Below are 25,676 nucleotides of genomic sequence, written 5' to 3' on the forward strand. Positions count from 1 at the left end.
CATATTAAAAAAATGCTTCGTTTTAGTAAAAAAGTTCTTATATTAATTGCAATTTAACCATTTCCATTTTAATTTAAAGCATAATTTCTAAGGGAGCTAACAGAAAATGAGAGAGAAAAATATTATGTTATGGCTGAAGGCCTTTATAATATTATGAATGAATTATCTTAATATATATAAATTACGTGTCACGTTGTTTGTCCGCGATGGACTCCTAAACTACTTACCCAATTTTAATCAAATTTGCACACCGTGTGCAGTTTGATCTAACTTAAAAGATAGGATAGCCCTTTTTTTGAATTTTTAATTAGAATTTTAATTATTAATTAAAAACTCACTTTCCCGCCAAAAAAGTCTTCATTTTTCACATCGCCAAAGGAGTACGGCTTCAGTTTTTTTTCCCAACAGTCATGAGGCTAGGCTTAAGATTTTTCGGCTGATTATTTGAAACGATTCTGTTTATTTTCTTAATGTTTGATGCATTTAAAATTAAACATTGTTAATGAATCGATCTTTCAGATTCATTCTTAAGTACTTTTGAATTAAAATAAAACAGAATAAAGGAAATTAAAAATTTCTAATCTGCATAGCGTTACCCCAACTGGCTTAGAAAAACTCACGCATTTGCGTTACGTTTCGAATCTGAATGTTCGAATTATTTATGATCCTATCCGAAAACGTTTCTCAGGAATAAGATATCATTTTCCACAATTATTTTTTAATGCATACAATAAATTTGATACGTTGCAACGGATAAAGTATCACGATCTTATGTTTGAATTTTGTATTACTGTGCACGGTGGCAATTCTCAGAAATAAGATATTTTATTTGAAAATGATTAATTACAAACGCTTTAACGGATCACTGATTAATATAACATACTAAAATTCTGCTTTTTTTAATTATAAAGAAGTTTGGAAAAATACTTGGAGGTGCACACGGATAATTATTACTTTTCGTTTTGAATGAATTCCGATTCTTTATCTGACTGTTTACTAAGAAAAATGTTGTGCGGCAATAACATTTGTTACCTTCATTGAATTTTCAATTAAATGATTTTATTTCTTTTGTTAAGGATATCGTAAAAAAGGTAAGTGAACGAGCCAATAATAAGTTCCTCTAATCGGATAATAAAAAAATATTAACTCATTTGTATGCTAAAAGAAATTTAATCTTTTTTTATATAAATTATTGAAGATATGATAATAAAAAATGGTTACAATAATCGTTTCAGTTTTCCATTTCTTTACTAATAAACTGCATGTACATATCAAGTTATGTCAGCTATCATTCACTTCAGCTATAATGCTTATCATTATTTAATAAATGTTTCTGAAACTGATTTCATTTTGTAAATGAATTTTGAATTATTGCAACAGACAAATATATCAATGACGGAATAAATCTCATGGCAGCTTCATGTGTGGAATATAGAACTTTTTTTAAAAAAAAAAAAAATCTTTCCTTTACGCTCAGGAAGCCAGAATCTGTATCACTGAAGTTAGAGGATTTATTATACATCATAAAGGGTTTATACTAAGAAGGAAGGTATTAAAAAGGAACAATTTATTTGTTCATTATTTGACAGTCACAATTATCTGTTAGCTCCAAGCGATTCTAACAAATGGCGGTATCTGTTGACTGGATTGAGTAAGTATTCTAACAGATGGCGCTGTGTTAAAAGTACCAACGTTTCACATAAGCTACAATTTAATGGCATAACCACCACGTGTTGCTGAGGCTAAAGTGTAAGTTAAATTTATTTCGTAGTAAACGCAATACAATGAAATTCAATTGTTCTTACTTTTTCAATTTTTGGTATTAGCATAGCCGACCACGTGTTATTTAGACTGAAGTATAAATTTAATTCATATTATAATAAAAGTAATACAGTGGAATTCTTCTTGCTTTTTAATTATTAGTGCTTCATTGTTCAACAATCTTTAATTAAAATGCATGTTTAAAACAATCATTCTTATGGCGAAGTATTGAAACACTTCGATTGGCCATAAATATGCGTGTACAGTTGCAAAATGATCCATCACCACAAATATTTTCTGAACAATTACTAGATATTGGGAACGGTAAAATAGAACTGCAACCAAATACGTAATGCATTAAACTACCAGACAATTTCTGCACTGTTCTTCAGGGAAAAAATGAATTGATTCAGAGTATTTTTCCGGATATACAGAGTAATTACTTGAATCATAACTGGCTCAGTGATCGGGCTATTTTGGCAGCCAAAAATGTTGATGTTGACGAAATTAACTTCCAAATACAACAGTTGTTACCAGGCGATCTGATGTCTTTTAAATCAATCGATGCTGTTGCTGATGAAAATGATAGTGTAAATTTTCCAATTGAATTTTTAAATTCACTAGATATACCTGGAATGTCACCACATAACCTTCGATTAAAGATTGGTTCACCTATTATTCTCCTGCGTAATTTGAATCCACCTCGATTATGCAACGGTACGCGTTTGGTCATCAAAAAGATCACCGAAAATATACTTGAAGCTACCATTTTAACTGGAAAGTTTAAAGGAGAAGTGGTCCTGTTGCCACGTATTCCGATGATACCATCAGAATCTACGATACCCTTCAAAAGGTTACAGTTTCCAATTCTTTTAGCTTTTGCCATGTCTATAAATAAGTCTCAAGGCCAAACAATGTCCATTTGTGGTTTAGATTTGGAAAATCCATGTTTTTCTCATGGGCAACTATATGTTGCATGTTCACGTGTAGGAAAACCGTCAAATCTATTTGTGTTAGCTAAAGACAGGTTAACCAAAAATATTGTGCACCGATTAGTGCTAAATTAAATTGAAATTAAAAGTATTTATAATTCAAAATAATAAACATTATTGTCAAAGATTTAAAACTATCTGCCCTACCTCCCTCATTTATAAGTTTAAGTGTTACGTGTTTTTTACTAACAACTTAGTAATGTACTCATTTGTTACAAACTTGAATACAAAAAATAAAGAAATTTAAATTTATTTTTTTGTATTGATTTTTGCTCAATATCAACGGTAGTAGAAAATCAATCATGGAGGTCCCCATGTTTTTTTACAAATGGCATCTGTGTAAAAAAGCATGGTGGTCCCCATGACTGGTGTTCTCCTACCTTTTCCTTTGAATAGTTTACTACTATGTAATATAACAAAAACCTTAGCCACAGCAACGAGTGGCCGGGTCTGCTAGTATGACTATAAAAGCTTGAAGCTTTAAAATATTTTGATGAAGAAGCTATTAAAATAAGAGTTACAAAAATATTTAATTATTAAAATTTTAACGAGCATAAAGATTGGCGAACCGGCTGGTCGCCAAAAGCGGCTAGTAAGTCATAAACACGATTTCTGTGCCACGTTCGTTAGCATTTTTTATTTATCGATGGTAATTCAATGCACTTCAAAATACTAATTTTAAAACTAACGTTGAAAATTTTTAATTCAATAGCTTGATGCTTTGGATTGTATTTCGCACGTATGTTTTCTTTGTAATTTATTTTAAGAGTTAAAATTAAAATTCTTGCATTTGACACGCAATCAAATTGTTTTATTTTGCATTATGAGTATTGTATTATCATACTAATCGTCATGTAAATATATTTTGTTATAAACACAATGTACCATTTCGTAAATAATTTTTTACTTATACGTCTAATTCATTGCAGTTTAATTTGTTTTTAATTTTATTAGATTAATCAAATTTACTATTTATGTACTTAAAATATAAGAAACTACAAAAAATAATATAAAAAAGAGGACGTAGTTTAATTTGTTATTTACTACCACCTATTTATGACAGATGATTAACATGATTCTACAAAATGTGCCTTTCGGAAGCATTTTTTTTTTTTTTTTCAAATCGATTGAGTCACAAAATTAGATACCAAATTTGACATATTTAAGCCTTTGGAATTTTGAGTTATCGCCTTTACAAGATTCTGCAAGTGATCACCTACAGTCCGTCAACCCCTTACACTAGATTTTATCAATCTTTTCGATAAATTAAAAAGATTGATAAAATGGATATTTAGGATTATTTTGATGAGAAAAGCTCTTGTGCACAATAAAAGAAGGACAATTAAAGTAACTCAACTTTAAAGACAGACAGTTTGATGGAATATCTAAATGTTTTATCTGAAATTAAACGTAACTAATATTCCCAGTAAACCAGTTAGTCACTTGAGGTGATTAGTGAAAAGATAAAATAAAGGAAGAAAAATCCAGATGACAAATGCACATTTTCGCTAACGCAATTAGTGTGATCTCATGCTCACCATTCTAAGATATACATATCTGCTATTCATCTTCTATTAAAAGCAGCCACTGAATAAGCAGATAAAAAGGGATTTAGAGTTATGTAAACTAAGCTATGTAAAGATAGCTAAGTTTCGCTAGTTCGCTAGTCTTTCATGGAATTTTTGTGTATTCAGATGGGATTTCTTTATCGTCTATACCAATGTCTACTTAACTGTCAACCAATATAGTAATTTAGATAATTTATGTCTACTGAATCATTTAATTTTTTACTTTTTGATAAACAAAACAAAAAAAGTTCTGTTGTCTTCAAATAATTCCAACTAGACTTCATATTTGGAATTATTTAATTTTGAAATTATTATTCAAACTCCATGTTTCGAATCTTCTTGAATCCGAAAAACACCTATTTGGAATTATATTTGTCTGAGAGCAGGATGCAACTCAAAAATGCTTTAATCCAGACTGCTGGTATGTGGTCTTTACACTAGATTCTATCAAATTTTGATGCAACTCAAAAATGCTTTAATCCAGACGACTGGTATGTGGTCTTTACACTAGATTCTATCAAATTTTGATGCAACTCAAAAATGCTTTAATCCAGACTGCTGGTATGTGGTCTTTACACTAGATTCTATCAAATTTTGATGCAACTCAAAAATGCTTTAATTCAGACTACTGGTATGTGGTCTTTACACTAGATTCTATCAAATTTTGATGCAACTCAAAAATGCTTTAATCCAGACTGCTGGTATGTGGTCTTTACACTAGATTCTATCAAATTTTGATGCAACTCAAAAATGCTTTAATCCAGACTGCTGGTATGTGGTCTTTACACTAGATTCTATCAAATTTTGATGCAACTCAAAAATGCTTTAATCCAGACGACTGGTATGTGGTCTTTACACTAGATTCTATCAAATTTTGATGCAACTCAAAAATGCTTTAATCCAGACTGCTGGTATGTGGTCTTTACACTAGATTCTATCAAATTTTGATGCAACTCAAAAATGCTTTAATTCAGACTACTGGTATGTGGTCTTTACACTAGATTCTATCAAATTTTGATGCAACTCAAAAATGCTTTAATCCAGACGACTGGTATGTGGTCTTTACACTAGATTCTATCAAATTTTGATCCAACTCAAAAATGCTTTAATCCAGACTGCTGGTATGTGGTCTTTACACTAGATTCTATCAAATTTTGATGCAACTCAAAAATGCTTTAATCCAGACTACTGGTATGTGGTCTTTACACTAGATTCTATCAATTTTTGATGCAACTCAAAAATGCTTTAATCCAGACTGCTGGTATGTGGTCTTTACACTAGATTCTATCAAATTTTGATGCAACTCAAAAATGCTTTAATTCAGACTACTGGTATGTGGTCTTTACACTAGATTCTATCAAATTTTGATCCAACTCAAAAATGCTTTAATCCAGACTGCTGGTATGTGGTCTTTACACTAGATTCTATCAAATTTTGATGCAACTCAAAAATGCTTTAATCCAGACTACTGGTATGTGGTCTTTACACTAGATTCTATCAAATTTTGATGAAACTCATTCGTAGGAAGTATCACATACAAGTGAATACTACAAAACGTAAAAGCTAGACTAACAAAATTTGAAACATAGTTTTAGCATCTTCATCAAATTTCATGCCAAACAGCTAAAAAGTTGATCTGTGCTTTTGAAAGCATCTACACTCATGTGCATAAATTAAGGACAATTCAGAGTCCGCGGAAATCGAACTCTAAAATACATATATCACCCGTAAAATGACTACACACATCTTCAAAAATCATATGCAAATTGCCGGAAGCCACCAGATGACACCGATAGTACTTCACAATGACGAGAGTGTAAGAGAGTGATGTATAAGGAATACAGAAAAATAAGTAAAATTGTTCGCAAGCGCTTTATTAGCCTTTCAGTGCAATAACCCTACAGTCATGACACAAAGGACGGATTTGGATGATTTTTTATGTGGTATAATTATCGGCCGACTGAAATGTGGGCACACCCAGTTGGAAGTATCCGAGGAACTTGGAATCGCCCAGAGTGTCATCTCCAGGCTTTGGCAACGATTCCAAGATGATGGTAATGTGAGTAGACGTTACAGCACAGGTCTCCCCCGAGTTACAACGCCGAATGATGACCGGTATTAGGCAGTTACTGCCAAAAGTAACAGACGGAGCACAGCATCAGACCCGTTTCGTCGGCTCTCTTCAGCCACTGGTACGACAATTTCAAGGCAGATCGTGTACAGATGCTTAGGGCAGATTGGTCTATATGCTTGTAGGACTGTCAGATGTGTTTCACTTACTACAACTCACTGTCACCTGCGGTTAGCCTCGAGTAGAGAGCATGCATTGTAGACACCGCAACAGTGGGCTTGTGTGATGTTTTCCGACGAGTCCAGGTTTAGCTTGCAGTCTGATTCTCATCGGACTTTCATATGGAGAACGCAGGTATCCGTTACCACCAAGAGAACATCATTGAACGACACCGTTACGGTGGTGCAGGATTGGTCGTTTGGGGAGGAATTATTCTGGATTCCAGTACTGACCTGCATGTTAAAATCAGAACCATGACAGGCAAAATCTATTGGGACGTCATTCTGGAACAACATGTACGTTTGTTTCGCAGAATTCGTGTTTATGGACGACAACGCCCGTCCTCACCGTGCAAATATCGTAAACGAATCGATCCAATAAGGGATCGGAGGATATAATCCGTATGGACTGGCCAGCATTCTCACCGGACTTGAATCCAGTAGAGCATGTGTGGGACATGCTTGGCCGACGAGTTGCAGCCCGTCAACTACCTTCTATATGTTACCGGAACTTCGGAGAGCATTGCTAGATGAGTGGTGTAATATTTCCCAAGATCAGATCAATAATTTGATACTCAGCATGCCTAAGCGTTGTACGGACTGTATTGCATACTCAGGGAGATATACTATGTATTAACCATCATACCAACCATGTAATATTGGATTTTGCAAATAGATTTTTTTTTTTTTTTTGTAATATGCTTCAGGGAGCAAAAAAATCGCAATTTTTATTAATGACATCAAGCAAATAACATCTTTTTTGCTCTTTACCTTTTGTTTAATAAATAGGCTTTACAAATAAGTCACATTTGTTTTGCTTCTGACTCTTTCTTTTCCTGAACTTGCATTATCCTTAATTTATGGATATGAGTGCAAATGCGTTAATTAAAAAACGTAATGACAGAAATAAGTGAAATTTATGTTGCCTTATGATTACAGTTATAGTTGATTGTTAAATTTTGGTTTCTATCGGTTCAAAAAAAGATGTACAAAATCATTCAGCAGCAGAGAAATATATTTCCCTCTGGACTTCCGTCTGGAATCTATTTCCCTCTGGATTTTTTCGTGCAATTGAGATTCTTTTTTTCCCCCCATTTTTCTCTTTCAAAATACAAAATATTGTTCACTTTACCTGTTTTTTACTAATTACAAACTTAGGCTTAATAAATTGACACAAAAATTTCATTAAAACTTTACTTAATAAAGAACATCTGCGAAAGAAATTTTAAGTAAGTGTCGTTTGCAAAAAATAAGAACTTAAACAGCTTGGAAGGAAGGAATTCCAAGATATCTGTATAAGCAAACGATTTCTATGCAACTTCATTTTAATGCAAAAACGTATCTTATATAAAATATTATATACACAGAATCTTTCTGTTAATCTGAATATTAATTTTAATAAAATTAATATTATTCAAAATTGTTTTAAAATCAATAAAAGCATTGCAAAAAATATTTTAAAAATAAAACAGAAACATCAAAAGATAAAACTAGAGTAATTCAAAATCTTATCATTGCTTAACATTGCTTATCAAAAAAATTTTCCTATTTCTAAAATCTGTCATTCATCCTTTCAAATATTTAATGAATTTTGAAAAATTAACAGAAATTAAATGAAAATTTGCTCAGAACTCACCTGTATCTGTTCCTTTATTCATTAAGGTTTGAGAAAAAAAAATGATAAATTTTAAAGAAATAATGCATTGAAATAAAAAAAAAAAACAATGTATAATTGAAAGCGCAAAATTTTATATTTTAAGATTTCCTAAAAACATTTCTTGTTGTACAATTTATTGCTACGTTTCTTTTCGATATTTTAAAATGTTATTAATTTCTAATTCACTGAAGATTTAATTATTTCGCATTTTCAAAACGTGATAGTATTTTTTCTCTTTAGATAGTTACAGTGCAAAATTTGGTTAAATTCGACCCAATTACTTAGGAAGCGAATCAGAATATACATGCATACAAAGCAGAATATATATATATATATATAAGATTACTGTGGATTTTCCTTTTCTAATATATTCCACTTTTATATGTATTAAGATTGCTGCTATTCTTTTAATTCGATAATTAAATGATATGCATTAATATAATTTCAGTTTGGGGAAGAAGAAGAAGTAAAGTAGTCCAACAAAGCTATTTATTAAAATAAAAAGAAAAAAAGAAAACAAAAGAAACTCGTTTTCTTTTCCTGGGGGGGGGATGAGGCGTTCGAATTTCACTTTAGCTGATTTCGCCTCCGCTTCAACCGAACTGTTTCTTCAGTGGTTTTTAGCATCCTGCTGACGCAGTTTGATAAGCATCGCTTAATGTAATGGAGTACCGTAATTTTTGCAATTTTGTTCTTTCGCTCTCGCTTATTTACGTTATATTTTCGATTTTTCCTTCTCTGTACAATGCTTTTGTGGGAGCTTCGACATTTTTAGCTATAGTTCGATTATCAGAATATCTTATGACAATTACACGGAGATATTTTCTTAGGAAAAAAATATCAAGTGATGGCAAAGCTATATTCATTACAGGTAATTTTGACATTTTTTTTTTTTTTTACTTCTTAGTCTTTTCTTATACATTTCGCTTTTAAATAATATAGTTTAAAAAATGGGACGTTAATATAACTAAACTAAACCAAACTTTAAATATTATATCTGCATCATATGTTTTGAGCAATCAGTCATTTTGTAATCAAACGGGTTTCTTGGCAGTTAAACTGTTAGAATTCATTATTATATTATTATAGAATTATATTATAGATTATTATAGAATTAGAGTTATAGAATTAGAGTTATAGAATTCATTATTATTTTTGTAAAATTCAGTATTGTATACAGTTTTTAAAGAATTCATTATTTTTATTGTAGAATTCATTATTATATACAGTTCTTATAGGATTCATTATTTTTATTATTGTGGAATTCATTATTATATAGAAATCATATAGAATTCATTCGTTTTAAATTTGACTTCGTTATTTAATAAGACAGAGAAATGACATTTTTACTGGAATAAGTCCAAGACAAATCACGGCAAAATTTAAAAAAGTATATAAATTACGAAACAAAAGTGGAAATGAAAATCTTACTTCGGATTTTATGTGCAAAGAAAGTGAATTTCACGTCTTCATTATAAAAGTAACAAACGCACGCGATTGAATTATTTTATAAAAAATGAAAACGTAAAAATAGTTCGAATTTCATCCATTACGATAGAAATATTGTTATGAATTGCAAATCAGAATTTATTTTAAATTATGAAAATTAAACAGAGAAAAACTGCTTAGAAATAACATTACTTTCATTGAAAAAGCATTATTTTACTTTAAAAGAAAATCACAGAGTAAACACTGTAAAAAGCACTTTTTATGAAATAATATATATATATATATATATATATATATATATATATAAGGTGCGTCATAAATTCATGCAAAGTTTTAAAAATTCGTATTCGTATTCAAATTCGTATTATGAATGATAGAATGTATAGTTTTAGGTTTCTTATATTCTTCATACAAATTAGCTTTGACAGGGTTTTCTTGTTACATAAAAAAAGAACAATTTTTTGAAGTATAAATAGTTTCATAAAAATAGTATTTTAATCCTATTAACTCGTCAGAAATGGCGCATTTCATTTATGCGTCAATTTATAGAATTTTTAATATTTAAATTTTTTAATACCAGGTCATAATAGAAATTAATTTATTTGAACATACCTAAATATCTGATGCGTGTGAAGATCGAATAGAATCATTCATATTCAAAGAGAACCCATTTCAAAATACAAGTAATCTAATTAGGAGATTCTTACATCAAGGATTTAACCAGCTTCGATATAGATTTTGCACACTAAGCACAATATCCAGATTTGCAAAAGGTTTTACAAACAAACCTGAATGTCTGTATGTTTTGTATATAAATTTGCACTTTTTGTGCATTCTTAATGACATTTTTCGCAAGTTTTCTTCAACAAAGGAGGAAGGTCATTCTCAACTTTTCGAAGTCAAAACAATATCAAAATATCAGTTAACTGAAAATTAATTAAGTTTTTGTTGTTGTTTTTTCTTTTATATCTTCCTAAAATATTATCTCACAATATGAATTTTACAATGCTGTTTTTAATATATCAACTTCATTTCAGTACAGTTCTTTTTCTAAGTTTAATAAAAATTTTTTAACATTTAATTTGATCCACAACCTGTCATAATGTTTCTATTGTTCTTATCAAGTCATTTAATATCAATCCAATGATAGAAATGCGTGCTTTTGCCAGTGTAAAAATGAAGATAAAGAAGATTCATCGTATCCGAAAATCGAATTTGTATTTTAGACGCCTTTCTCCCAACCGAGTGAAACAACATTTTTCAAGAAAAGAATTTTTCAACAAAACTACACTTGTACTCACAATATCATACATCAAATTTGTTTAAGTCATTGCGACTTTGAGTTATCACATTTCAATGTTTTTAAAAGTATAGACCGACAAACGGTCCATCCCTTATGGGATTTGGCTCAAAATTTGATACGTGCGTGGATTATACAGGTTAATTCTGAGCATCGAATTTTACCTATCTAGCTCTCTTCATTTTGCAATTATAATTATATTCGAACAGTAGCACAGACAGACTTACTCTGAGCAAGATTTGCTGAAAAGTTGACAGAAATCTACAAATTGGATATAAAGATCTTATACCAAATGTCATCCGTCTTGATAAATGCGTTTTTGAGTTATTTTTGTCACAGACAGACGGACATTTTCCAGAAATGTGGTTTTCGAACTCAGGAAAGTTTAAAAGGTGAAAATTCGTCAACATCCCGAGTTCAAATTTTTTTGAACGATTACTTTTCATTCTTTTAGAACGTGTACGATAAAGTAAAAATTATTAAAAATAAAGGAAACATTATACAGAGAAGAAACTGATGTCATTAAAAAGTAAATTTCTTTTTAGTTTTAAAAGGGTGCAAAAACCATTTTTGTGGGATAATGGTTTTGGAAGATTTGGCCATGAATTTCCGTTGATAAGTCATGGAAATTATCTTTGAATTCTGTTTCTTGCTTTCTTTTTGCATCTTATTTCCTCTAGTGGATTTGATGAATCTTATCCAGAATATTTCTAATAACATTTTTTTAGCTTGATTAATGAGCGGAGAGTTGAATTAAGTATAGCCGTAAAAGGCATTCAATATAGCAGTCAGAAATGTTCGTATGGTGATTTCTTTACATTTGACTGTTGCCATTCGATAATAAGTAATAAGAGCCATTTCTGAACCACGTGCGTTAACGTTTTATAAGCATAAATAAGCATTCTGATCTCATGCATTATAAACATTTTTGTATAAAATCATTTTTTTAATTGCAGGGTGTGATTCTGGGTTCGGCCATGAAATTGCAAAACGCATGGATAATCTTGGGTACTACGTTTTTGCTGCTTGTCTAAATATTCAGGGGGACGGTGCAAAGAAGCTAATCAACTTATGTTCACCTCGGCTACAAGTGTTACATTTGGATGTCACCAGTGATAAAAGTGTCCAGGCTGCCAAAGAATACGTCGTAAAGCACTTGGGAAACAATGGTACTCTCTTTCATTCTCTACAATAATCGAATTTGCTTGAGAACAACTGCTATAGGATAGTTATTTCAAATTAATTCAATTAGTAACAAAACCCAAAGTGAAAGCCCAGTAAATCAACGTTAATTCATTCCACTTTCTTTAAAAATAAGAATCGTTCAATTCGGTTATTAACTGCTCACTTATCATATTCATAATATTCATTCAGTCATGTCAACTTACTTTGATCAACCACATCTTGTTACAACCAGTTAGAATGGTCTCCACAAAACTTTCTCGCATATTCTCTAATTACGGTGTTAACCTCCAGCCCCTACAAGAAATTGTGAACCTGGGTAGGGCGACAGACAACGTCTTGCATGTCACTCCACGATGGTGGCGAAATATTATTCTTTGAAGTGAATTTGGCTTTTTTACTGAATCTATCATATCATCCTTGGCGATTCATTCCTGGCACACGAGAATCGAATTTGAGTTTCAGATGCGTTTTCCCAGCTGATTGGAACCAAAATTTGAAGCAGAATTACACTTGTAGATAAAAAAAAAATCCCATCCAAATTTTCTATATTTAAGTTAATGCGTTTTTGAGTTATCACGTTTACATGTTTTTGAAAGTACAGACCGACAGACGATTCACTCTTTGCTGAATTTGGCTCAAAATTTTATATCGCAAATTTACAGGTATTTACTCTTTAGATATTAATTCTGTGTACCGATTTTTGCCAATTTTGTCCTTCCTCTATACGAAATATAAGCAAAGCACTGTAATCATCAAAATAAATAAAATAAAACAACGACCTTCTTATTTTGACGAATCTTCTCGTTTCAGATCTTTCAGAGTTCGGAAAACACCTGTTTGGAAAAGTGTGTCTCGACAAAAATTACTCCAAATTTGTAGATTTTTGTCAAATTTCGAGCAATATTCGCGCTGAGGAAGTCTATCTGGCCGGTTGTACGAATATAACTACAACAAAACGAAGATAGGAAGATAAATAAAATGCAGTACACAAATTTAATATTCACAATCTATGAAATTTTGAGTCAAAACAAACAAGGAATCGACCGCTGTACTTTCAGAAAGCATGCAGTGACTTCATTCAAAACAATGAAGTGAAACAATTCAAAATGCGGTGACTTAAAATATCAAATTTGGATATCGGATTTCATCACTATAAGTGCCATTTTGAGTCAAATTTTTGCCTTCATCGATTGGAGAAAATGCGTCTAAAACGCAGATTCGATTTTCGGATACTATTAACAGCATTTCAGGGATATATCGCCAAAAAATTCTCCAAAGATCACACAGTAGATTCAATAAAAATGCTAAATACATGCCAAAAGTTAATATTTCGTAACCATTGTACGCCAGTGCCATTCAAGACGTCATATGGGATAAAAACTTTATTAAAAAGTATGCGAAAAAGTTTTGGGCAGACTACTTTCACTGCTTTTATAGTTCCGTGGTCATATCAATCACATTTAGTATCAGAATTTTCTCGAATAAATTTCTAAAAAAAATACTAATATTTTAAATAAAAAAAAAGTTTTTCTGATTATAATTCTATATTTTTGATAATAAATCTCTATACCGAATTTCATTCATATAGCGCTGTGTTTTTGGAGTCAACGTGTTCCAACGCACGCAGACACTCAGCAGTACTTTCTTTGGACAGATTCCGGTCTTATTTTGTCAGAAATCTGCAAATAAATGTCAAGACTTCGTACCAAATTTTAAGCGTTTGACTTAATTTAATTAAATTAAATTAAAGCGTTTAATTAAAAGCGTTTAATTTAAAGCATTTTTGAGTTATTCTGTTCATAGACAGACATAATTCTAAAAATGCATTTTTCAAATTCAGGGAGATTTGAAACTTGAATAAAAACTATTATGGTCAAATAATTTTTTACAATTATAAAGCTTTCTCTCTCTCTATATATATATATATATAGAGAGAGAGAGATATAACTACATTGAATTCAACCCTTAGGAAGTTAAAGGAGCTGCAAAATATTTTTCGAAATATTCTGCAGCGTATTTGCCATATCACCAAAATGTCCATTCAATCGTGAAGAAAACAAGCATTTGTTAACAAACGACACATTAACCCCTTAACTGTTTTATTTTCTTTACTATCTAATAAGATGACACCTTCTATTTTGGGAATATTTTCTTATTTTGATTCGAATGGAAATCCATTGAATACTTGACTTATCTATGTATTTGAAGTCATTTTAATATTGAATTATAATCGTTATGAAGTGTTTATTTTTTGCTTACAACTATCAAAATTCGATCCATCGGTGCACGTATGGTATACGGGCAAAATAACTTCCATGAAAATTATCTTCAAAAATTGTCTTATATTAAGACTTTCAAAATAATATCTTTGCAATGACATCACTTTCATTTCCATAGAATTTTTTCTTTAGTAAAATGTTCATAAAATGTAATAAATTCAATTCGATACATAATTGATTTAATACAATGTTTTAAATATTATGATGAAATTCAAAATCACTCATCGAAATCTGCTTTTGCAAATTGCTAATATCACATTAGGAATTTCATTTCGGTTTTTGTTTCATGATACATACACTTTTAAATTTGTAGGAAGCCGATTCATTTGAATTCATGTTTTTTAGTTGTATTAAATATTATGGTGAATTTTTAATAAAATATTTATGTGCATTTTATATGAACCATTGAGCCTGAAAAGTCAATAATCTGGACGGAGAAGCTGGTCGCCAAACACAGCTAATACTAACATTAACAAAATGTGCCTCAAACAATAGACATTATGAGAAAAAAATTAATTTACAGCGAGCTTTTTAAAAATTCAAAATGGCTTTTCTTTTCTTCGAGAAAAATTTAATTTCCTTCTACTCACAAATCATGCATTGATAATGAAGAAATCCATATATATGAAACGCTAACGTACGTTTCATAGAAATTGTTCTTATTACTTCTTGTCTAATGGCAACAGTCAAATGTAAACAAATCACTATGCAAACCTTTCAAACTGCTTGATTGAACGATTTTACAGTAGCACGGAATTCAACACTTCGCTTAGCAAATGAATGGAGCCGCAAAATATTATTAGAAATGCTCTGAAGATGGCTCGCCCCACACACCATTTAATGATAGGAAATAAGATGTAAAAGAATCCAAGAAATGGTATCAAACAGAAAGTTTAATCAAGAGTGAAACTAGGGTTCACCGACACCGAATGAGTAGAGTAATCGCTATGACTTAATTACGGAAATGGATGACTATTTCTTCCAAAACTGCTATTAAAAAATTACATTCTTTACAAAAATTTTATTTTCATAGAATTTTTTTCATTTATTTTTAATACATTTTAAAAATTTAATGTGATAATCAAATAAATGGTATAAAATATTTTTACCATTAAGTTGAAATTCAAACTAATTTTATTCTCTTATCAAAACTTTGATTCGCGTGCTTTTGCAAATGTTTAAATTAAGATATAAAAATTGCTTTGTTTGCACACCAACTACGAAATATTAATCTTTTCTCTTCCTCTTTTATTTCGCCATATTTATACAATGCTTGATTTGCAACCACAATAATTTATAGCAGACTGATTCAATCAAATTCATATTTTTCATTTGTATCAAATAATAAAGCGCAGTTTGAAAAAATTGTTCCATATTTATCGTTTACAGTCTAAAAAGTCAATGATCTGGGAGAACAATCTGGTCGCCAGAGGCGGTCAGTTAAAAAAAATCCAAAAATTAATGGTTTCACCTCCCTACCAATTTAATTCCTTCCTCGTCTCAAGAGCCGCAGGCTACTCGAAATGAGGTCTGAAACGGAATAACTGGACGTACTGATCACAGGGCACGGAATGCTGCGTCCGAGGCCTCTTAACTACGGCAATATCGGAAACCTGATACATATATTCAGAATTTATACCGGTTTTTACTAAGGCTATGTGCTTCGAGGAGCCTCTTGGAATGAGGGGGGCCTTTACCGGTGCGCATTTTTTCACAAGTACGCATTCATTTTACGACCAGTTGACTTATCCTAATCTTCAACCAATAACAGCCCTCATTTTGCATGACACAAAAGTAAGAATGTTAAAATCTTTGCGATGGCAGTTATGATTCAAAATGTCATAAATGAAGTATTTACTTTGTAATTCATTTTGAAAGACAGATTGTTTAATCATTTATAAAATTTGCTGTAATAATAAACAAGACTTTTTCTTACTTTCATACTGACTTGTTCATCTTGATATTTTTTAAAATTTAATTCATTTTGAAAAAGTTTTATTTTCAGCTAACATGTAAAAGACTTATCTCGCATAATATCGATTTAAACCAACCTAAAATGCGTTCGTGCTGTGTTGTTGTATCAATGATAAGATGAGACCTAATATCTCAAATGAAACTTTAGCATTCAACGTAATTGCATTAAGATCGACATCTAAGACTGCATTCACCAAAAATACTCGAAAAAACCACTCAAACAACAATTGTAGTATTTGTTTAGTTTTGCTCTCCCAAAATTAAAGGTTCCCAAAATTAAAATTAAAGGTCCTCCTCAAATAGAATATATTGTGAAGCAATGTTTCTTCATTTTTCTCGTAAATGGAGAGTAAAAATGGACAAGCGATCAATGATGGCATATGTAGAAGTCAGAAGCTTTCATGTGACTTAAAAATTGATAAAATCGAATCAATGGCTGAAGTTGGAAGTTTGATCATTGGCTTTCCTTACTTTTTTAAACATACAGATTCTCAGAAAATGATTTTATGCTTTTCGCTATAGTAAGTAGTAAAAATTACTAGAAAAAAATCAAATATTTCTTTGTGACAGAAAAAAGATGCAGATTTTGTTCGCATGCTATTCATTTATTAATCATTTTGCCTTTACATTAAAAATTAATTTTGTGTAATTTTTCTTTGCAGTCTTGTGGGCTGTACTGAACAATGCAGGTGTCTCTCAGGCAGGAGAAATCGACTGGACACCTCTGGAGGAGTTTCAAAGAGTATACGAAATCAACGCCGCAGGAACTCTGAAGGTTACGAAAGCGTTTTTGCCACTTCTCAAGAAGTCGACGGGAAGGTTAATCAACAACACTAGCACTTGTGGTAAGAGTTTTGACATGGAGACATCTTTACATATTATTACTACAAAATGCTTTCAAAAACGAGAGCATTCTGCGCATGTGCATTACGATTTCGCGATCTGCGTCAAATTGAGCCAATATGAGTAGGAGGAACACCGAATGCTCTGTTTTTCCACGCTAGCTGATTTTGCCCGATTATGGACAGGCTGAAACCATAATTTGCTTTGTCATTTATTGCTTTAAAAACATGAATGATTCTTATATACTAGTCACCTTTGGCGGCCAGTTTTTTTGACCCAGATTATTGATTTTTTCTGTTAAATTATTAATATAAAATGTAGTTTTTTAATAATATTTTCAAGTTCATGAATTAACTGATCGAAACATTGAATTAAGTGCAGATTTAAAAACATTCAACGAACCATTCTGAAATTCACATAATAATTTGTTTTTATTTTACTATTACCATTCGAAAATAAAAAATAAGAGCGGTTTCTGTATCACATATAGTAGCTTTTTATACATAGAGATTGCTAATAGGATTCAATAATTCGTCTTACACCAGGTGTCACGATAATTAAATTTATTAATACTTTACTAGAGACATTTTAAAGTGGACAAACGAAAAAACAAATTTTAAAAACTTTCATTTCAAGGAGGATCCAGCAGCTCCACTGAACAAGCCACTATTGGTTACACTAGAGCTTTCTTTAGGACGTACCTCACTCTTTCGGACCGTAGTCAAATCATCTAATGGCATATGAATGAGCATTCTACAATCCACCCATTCAATAATATTACACTAATGTTATGACATTCATTACAAGGCAGCACTAGGTCCCCCTCCCTCACATGATAAATTTTGGTGAAAGCAGATCTAGAATATGACCTTTTCATCCTAAAACCCTCACTTTGTCACCACAACATCCAGAAAATAACATTAGATTAATTGATGAGGATTATAATCCGAATTAGCTCCCTTATTTTATTCCCACAATGCCTAATGTCAAATTGCTGAAAATGAATGTTATCCTGATTCACTCCTTTATTTTATTCCCAAAGCACCTAATTCCAGATTGCTGATAATGATTATAATCAATTCTTTTTATTTTATTCCCGCAGCACCTAAAAGGTGATGACAGATTTGCTGATAAGGAGTACTTTTCTGCTTAGTTCTTTTATTTTATCAATGAGTGGGATAATGCAGTCTTGTTTCCTGCAGGTGAGTTCATCTGTCCAGGATTCGTCGGATACTGCATGAGTAAAAGTGCTGCCATCGCACTCAGCGTCGGTCTCCGCATCGAATTGATGAAGTGGGGTGTCAAGGTCATAAGCATTCAACCATTTCTCTACAAGTGAGTAAAATATATATTGATATTTTGATATTGAGCTCAACAGTGAAAAAGTTTTGCATATTCGGTAGTGTTTACTAATAATTATCTACAACGGGAAAAAACACACTCCGAAATATATTGAATTATCAAATGCTTTTGGCTAATAATCTATACTAATAATAAGATGAATGTGCGTTGTGTATGTATTGGTGTTCTATAGGCTAAGCCATTTAATGTAATTACCAAATTTGGCACATATATACTTTGGAGGGCGGAAAGATGTACTTCAGAGGGGGTTTTTATTTAGAAATTAAATAAGTTCTGGAGATTTTTAGCGATAGCTTAAAAATATTATCAAACAATAATAAATTTTATATCGTTTCAAAATTTAAAAAGTTGTCTTTTTAATAATACCAATTTAATAATCGTTCGATTTTTTCCCCCCAAGACTTTGACCTAACTTTAAGTAGATTTTATATTCAACCAACTCCAATCAACCCAGTAAAGCCGCGCATGTGCAAAAACTGTACAGCAGCACGTATTTGTCCCGTTGAAACAAGCACTTACCACTGCCCACTACTACAGCGCATGCGCAATTTTCTTTCTGCGCATTCGTGATCTTTCTGGTATTTTAAAACTAACTGAGTGTAAACCTAAATTTATATAAATGTGCCAACTGTTAAGGTCAACAGAAAGAAAGAACGGCAACACTCCTGACCGGCCAATAATGTGGTCTTGCACAGTATTACAGGAGGGTCGTAATCATCTAGTCACAACCTGCAAAGCCTCAACCTCCCTCGCGGGCCCCATAGAATCAGCCGGAAAAGTCCATTCGTGAAGAACGCTCCTAGGAGTCCTGCGAGCCGAAGCCTTTCAGACCCGTAATCATTATTCTCTGGGAGACTCGGATCCAAGAAAGATCCCGCAACTGAAGCTGTTCAAGTCCGAATTTGACTGTCACCATACACAGGAAGCGATAAAGTGACCAACAAGGTCGACTCTTTGAAACATAGAGGTGAAACAGGTGTGACTCTTTGAAACTGGTGCCCCTCCCTTCCAAGAGCCCCGGCGGCTCATCCACTAACAGTCCAACCTACAGCAGGGACCGGAGTGGTGTCACAAGCCACTTACCGTTCCTTGAGCCTGCGAAGTGACAATTTTGGAACCGGCCAGCAATACACTGGACCGAAAACCTGCTATTATCCCCGGAATCTGGCAACTCAGATGAGCGAGCGGAGACGAACAGAGTTGGAATTGAATCCCGGCGTTTTGCTACACTACTTCGCAAGGAAATGGCGGAGTGTTCCCTCCATAAATATATGGACCACGAGAAGGTGCGCTACTCCTGTTAGGGTAGAGGCTTCATATTGCGCATGCTGTTCCCTGGACTGATGAGAGAGCGACTTCTCTCTCACCAATCCCCGGATATGTTAAGGTCAACAATTGGGTCTTTCTGCTATTGCCCCAATATTGTCCTAATGTAAATAATAGAGACAACGTGATAGGAACACTGGCAAGTAGTTACCTTATGCGAATACTGTACCATTGAGGTCACATGGTTTCATGAAGTAGGCGGTCCTTCTATTTGCAAAGCAATAGAAGGCTTCACGTGAAGATTGCTTTATTTTTTACATTTTATAATTATCGTGTTCACAACATAAGGAAGTCGGAGCGAAGGAACATTCATGCTTGCGGTTGTTGCAATTTTCAAGGCTTTCCTAACCTCGCTGTAACTTCAGAGGATGCAGACTAGAAAAAAAAAATGGGAAGAGAAAAGAAGATGCAGGATCCGGAAATATTATATCTATATTCCGTTTCGTCTCTCTATTTTTGAGTACAATCACTCAAAAATGCTTTGAGCGAGACGGATGAAATTATGGACTTTACACCAATTTATAATTTTCCAATAAATTTTGAAAAAAAATTCATCTACAAGGAGTTTATCTGTCTCATTAGCAGATAACTATGAAATATAAAGAACTAGATGAATGAGATTTAGTACACAATCTTAGCATCGGAAATGTAGATAGGCATCAGATTTTGAGGCAAATTGATAGGTCTGATCTATATATTCGAATATATGTATAAGCGATGACACAAAAACGCAACGACTTAGATAAATAGTCGAAATCTTAATTTTGGTTCAGTATCAGATTTTGATTCTAATCAGTCAGACGGCTACAAAATTGCACAGTCGGGTTCTTTTTTTTTTTTTTTTTCATTTTACAAAGTCGCACAAAATGTTCGTATGCAAGGCTATCCATCTAATATATAGTCGTGAGGGGCGCGACAAATTGCATACTCGGTTTCTTCATTACATAACAAAGAACAAAATATTCATGTGCAGGAATCTATCATTCTGCACTATAATCAGGTCGGGCATGGGAAGGGTTGTTCCGCTTGTATTTACACTTCTTCCGTGCCTCATTTTCCAACTCCCAGAATTTAAAAATCTGAACACTCATAAGGCCCATGATCTTGTCTAAAGTCACAATGTTACTTCTAAGGGAGAACATCTTTACTAGAGATCATGCGAGAAAGTTTTGTGAAAACTAAATCCTCTACTTTGGTGTACAATCTTATCGATATTAAGCGAAATTTTCTTTTTCCTTCCAGAACTCCTTTAACAAACGAGGATACAGTCATTGAACTGACAGAGAAAACGTGGCTTAAATCTGACCCACAAACGCGGGAGGACTACGGTGAGAATTATAAGAATAACTTTTTGGAAAATACCCGCAAGCTTCTGAGTCGCTCCAGTTCGAGGGTGGGGGATGTCCTGGACTGCTTCGAGGACGCCCTCACTTCAGAGGAACCCCTCTCCACGTACATGCCCGCATACCTCCCAGACAAACTAGGTATCAAGCTGTTGAAATACCTCCCGAAAGTGTTGGAAGAGCATTATTTGCGCTATCAGTTGGAGCGAGGGTGCAAACCGGCAACACTCATGACTGGGAAGAAGTAAGTAACTATAACTGCAACTATAATGGACATTGTATAGTGATTACTTTGGGGAACTATATATAAAGGATATTTAAGATAGCACGAAATTCTCAACAGCATTTTTACCATATTATTCAGAATGTCGAAGAATACCATAGACAATATCTTGTGTCAATAGAGATGTGATATAATATATATATATAAGTTTTTGCATAAAGAAGGAACTGAAAAAAAAACCATCTATGGAACTAAAATATAGCACTTTAATGCCAAATTTTTTTAATTAGAAAAAAAATGCGTTATTAAAAAAAGCTATAAAAAAACAATTTAGAGGTTTATCTCTTAGTTTAGAGGCTTATCAAATGATTTGAACGTAGCTTAACTAGCATATTTAGATACTGAAATAAAAAATGTCATATTTCTATCCACTCTTTAAACACTAATGTTCAATTGATAAATAACATGAAATTTTCAATTTTTTTCGCATTGTGAAACATCAAAAGAATAAAATATTTCTAAATGAATAAATTATTTATTTCATGGTTCAGGAACACATTGAGAAATCGTTAAACAAAATTTGGCGATTACAATACTTTCGTTATATTTCAAATAAGGGAAAGTAAAAAGATAAGCTGAATTACAGGATGGTTACATTAGACCTCCTCCTCCTGATGGTTATTTCAGACCTTCCGAGTTCAAAATATATATATTTTTTAAATGTCCATCTATATGTGACAAAGATGACTCAAAAACAGTTTAAGATAAATGGACGAAATTTGGTGTACTGTCTTTACAGCAAATTTGTATATTTCTATCAACGTTTACAGGAGATCTCTATCTGAGGCCGTTCGGATATAAGTTAATACGATAACTGCAAACATCTATAGTAATGAACAGCACACAGATTTAACATCTACAGTATAGACAGACAGTTATCAAATCTTAAACCGAATCCAACAAAGTGTTGGCCCAGAGCCTCACTAAGGCAGGGGCATACCGGGCAGTTGCCTCGGGCCGCCACATCAGAGGGACCCCCGAAATCGAATAGAAAGTTTATCTCTAGTTTTCTTCCTTCTTTAATAATGAATCGGTTCTTCATTATTAAAGTAGTGAAGCAGAGGGGGTCCCCAAAGAAGTTTTTGCCCCAGGCCCCAATGAGGCTAAGTCGGGCTCTGTGTTGGCCATCTGTACTTTCAGAAGCATGTAAACGCAACACTCAAAAACACAATTGCTTCAATGCATCCAATTTGTTATGTGGTTTTGTGTTACATTTTTGTTTCAATCCTTTGAAAAAAAGGCGTCTAACACATGAATTTGATTTTTGGATCTATTAACCGTATGTCAGGGATTTATCTTCAAAACACTCGCCGAAAATCACAAAATAGATTCAGAAAAAATGCCAAATTCACTCCAAAGGTTAATGTTACGTAACTATTGTAAGCCAGTGCCTCATAAGGCGTTCTCTGGGATAATACCTTTATTAGAAAATAGGAGAAAAAGTTTTGGATTGACCGCTCCCGCTGGTTACCATTAAACTGTTAATATCTGTTTCTATATTAAAAAATAAAGTTTTAGAACACAAATAAAATGGGACTATAAATGGATTAAGAAATAACTTCTCACGATCTTCTTCCTCACTTACAGGTATCATTGAATGCAAGAAGATTTCCTCCTTATGAATATAAGAAGGAAATCAAATCTGAACTGCACTTGGATTTTATAAGTCCAGATTTTACTGCTGCATACGTAAAAGCAAGTGATTTTCTAAAAAAGGAAGCACGTAAATGCATAACTTTCCAAGGCAAGACAATCTATTTTGGCTAGAAAAAATTTTAAATCTGTCAAGTTTTTATAAAACATGTTTACTAAAGGTACCAAAAGCTGCATATCTTTAATTCAAACCCAAAAGAAAGAAGAAACCAGGAAGTTCCAGAAATTCCATCGGATAAGCCTTTCAACGACAGATGCTAATGTTCATAATAAAACGCATTAGTGGATTCTCATAGTCCCGAGAAAGTGTGATGCATGCATTCATTCGAAATCCCCATTCGTGAAGGAATATCTTACGAATGGAGTGTACCCTATTAAAGCAGAAATATCGTCAAACGTCCGTGAGACAGACATCTACGGATATCCGAATTCAGCGGATTGTTATTTCAGAATATTCATTTATCAAATAACGCGTTTTATTTATAAACAAGCTAAAATTTCAATTGTATGGATTTAAAACGTTTGTCTTTTGGAATCATTTTTGTTCTTTTAAGACACATTATTATTAGAAATAGTTAACATTCTAGCCTTGACATCATTATTTTTTAGAAGTCGCCAAGTTCGCCAATTTTAAGATTTTCCACTATTACTCTGTATTCCCATATTTTATAAATAGTAGTAGCCAAAATGATGATAACCATTTGGAAAAAGGGCAGTTTTGAGATTTGATAGTTCGTAAAAACAATTTTCGGTAAAACAGGAGAATTGGACACTTGATTCTCACCAAAGTTGAAAATATTCTAATCAAACCTATCAAAACTCACCAACTATTATAATGAGTATTTTTTTTTTAAAAAAAGGTACACACATTTGGCTACAAATCGTCTTCCCGTTACAACTTGGCGCGATTCCCCTCTATGTACCCGATTCTCCTGCATGACCCACTTTCTTAAGAAGAAATAACAATAATTATACAATAATTTTTTGGACAATGAATAGTATTGGAATAGCAATTATAAAGAAGAAAAGGGAAGACGGGAATAATGATATATGCTAAACCCAGTTCTCACTTCAGGCAATTAATACTTGGGTAATCTTTAGTGTCGTGATACATGTCATGGGGTTCACGAACGCTTTTAGTTCCTCGGCTCTTATAATGCGATTCCATGTTTGAATGATTGCTTTAATTAATTGAGTTTTATATCTGGGTTCCTTCGGCTTGCTCCATAAATTTTCGGTTGACCCAAGATCTGCGCTATTTCCAGTAGCGAAATACGATTCTGTCGAAAGCAGTTTTCACACATGGTGGCATAGATATGGAGCTGAATCTCATTGAAATATAAATTCTTCTTCTGAGAAATTTTCTTACACGGAAGCCAGCAGTTTAGGAAAGAGCATTTCATTCACATATTCCCAGTCATCACACTAACTTTTGCCGACATCTTTTCCCGTCATTAACCACACTCGGCCAGTAAGACAACGCATGCGCAGAAAGGGACTGATTTATGTTAGCCACGATTTCATAAGATAGATTCAGGCATTCCATGCTTGGCTATAAATTGCCGTCCCTGATTTTCTTTTTTTCATTTGGATATTTACACAAAGAAACATGGTAAAGTAAAAAAAAAAGTCAACATACCTAAATTTGGAAAACTATAGGTATGGAGATGGAATCTCGTATAAAATAAAACAAAGAACAAAAAAAAAAAAAAAAAAATGGAATTAATCTATAATAAGTAATCAATTTTTTTCACGCCCGAAAAAAAATAATAAATAAATTTTTTTAAAAAACACGACAAATTCTACAAAACACATGCGCAGTAAGGAGGAAAAAATACAATACAGCAGCATGTTGTTGTCTCATTGGGACAAGTACTTGCCATAAATCGTACAGCATTTTTCAGCCTTTCTACGCATGCGCTGCCTACTGGCTGTCTTATAACTGGCCGAGTGTAAACCCATCTTAACAATAAATGGATATTTAACAGAAGTAATCAAAATGAAAATCTTTTCTTATTCTTCTCCTTATGTGTTTTATACCATCGCTACCAAATAGTGATATCATCATTCCAAATCACATTTTCTCATTGTTCTGCAATCCAGTTAACATGTTTTTTTTTTTTTTTCAAAATTTACTTAGGATTTAAAAATGTTTTTGTCTGTGGAATTCTAACATTCAGATAAGACCTCTGCAATCTAGATTGAATAGGCCTCGCGCTAAATTTCACATTACATTGCTCCATTTCACTTAGTTTGTTCCCATATGATTTCGATGCATCATGTAGACACTTTCTTTTGATTATTCTACCATCACTTGGTTTTAGCATCTTTTCCTGCGTTAACCAATTTTGTTTTCTCGTGACTGAATGTCTTTAAAATTTTTCAAAAATTATGAAATACTGCCTTTAGTTA

At 32.6% G+C, this 25,676-nt stretch overlaps 1 protein-coding gene across 2 annotated transcripts; it reads left to right on the top strand.

Moving 5' to 3' along the window:
- The first annotated feature begins 8,854 nt into the window (after positions 1–8,854).
- LOC129956151 (retinol dehydrogenase 16-like) lies at positions 8,855–24,981 on the top strand. 2 transcript variants are annotated; one of them, XM_056068278.1, is made up of 6 exons: positions 8,855–9,138; positions 11,973–12,185; positions 17,117–17,299; positions 18,500–18,632; positions 21,228–21,572; positions 23,199–24,981. In XM_056068278.1, the coding sequence occupies exons 1-6, from the start codon at positions 8,931–8,933 to the stop codon at positions 23,206–23,208; spliced, it is 1,092 nt and encodes a 363-aa protein (XP_055924253.1). In that variant the 5' UTR covers positions 8,855–8,930; the 3' UTR covers positions 23,209–24,981. The 2 variants fall into 2 exon arrangements, with proteins under 2 accessions (XP_055924253.1, XP_055924254.1); XM_056068279.1 differs by lacking the exon at positions 11,973–12,185.
- The last annotated feature ends 695 nt before the right edge of the window (positions 24,982–25,676 follow it).

This window comes from Argiope bruennichi, chromosome 2 (assembly GCF_947563725.1).
Source record: "Argiope bruennichi chromosome 2, qqArgBrue1.1, whole genome shotgun sequence".
Taxonomy (NCBI): Eukaryota; Metazoa; Arthropoda; class Arachnida; order Araneae; family Araneidae; genus Argiope; species Argiope bruennichi.

Bases quoted from the DNA above. Each gene is read 5' to 3' on its own strand.
- LOC129956151 (XM_056068278.1), top strand. From the start codon at position 8,931: ATGGAGTACCGTAATTTTTGCAATTTTGTTCTTTCGCTCTCGCTTATT. The intron at 12,186-17,116 runs GTACTCTCTTTC...TTTTCTTTGCAG, and splicing joins AAAGCACTTGGGAAACAATG to TCTTGTGGGCTGTACTGAAC. The intron at 17,300-18,499 runs GTAAGAGTTTTG...TGTTTCCTGCAG, and splicing joins CAACAACACTAGCACTTGTG to GTGAGTTCATCTGTCCAGGA.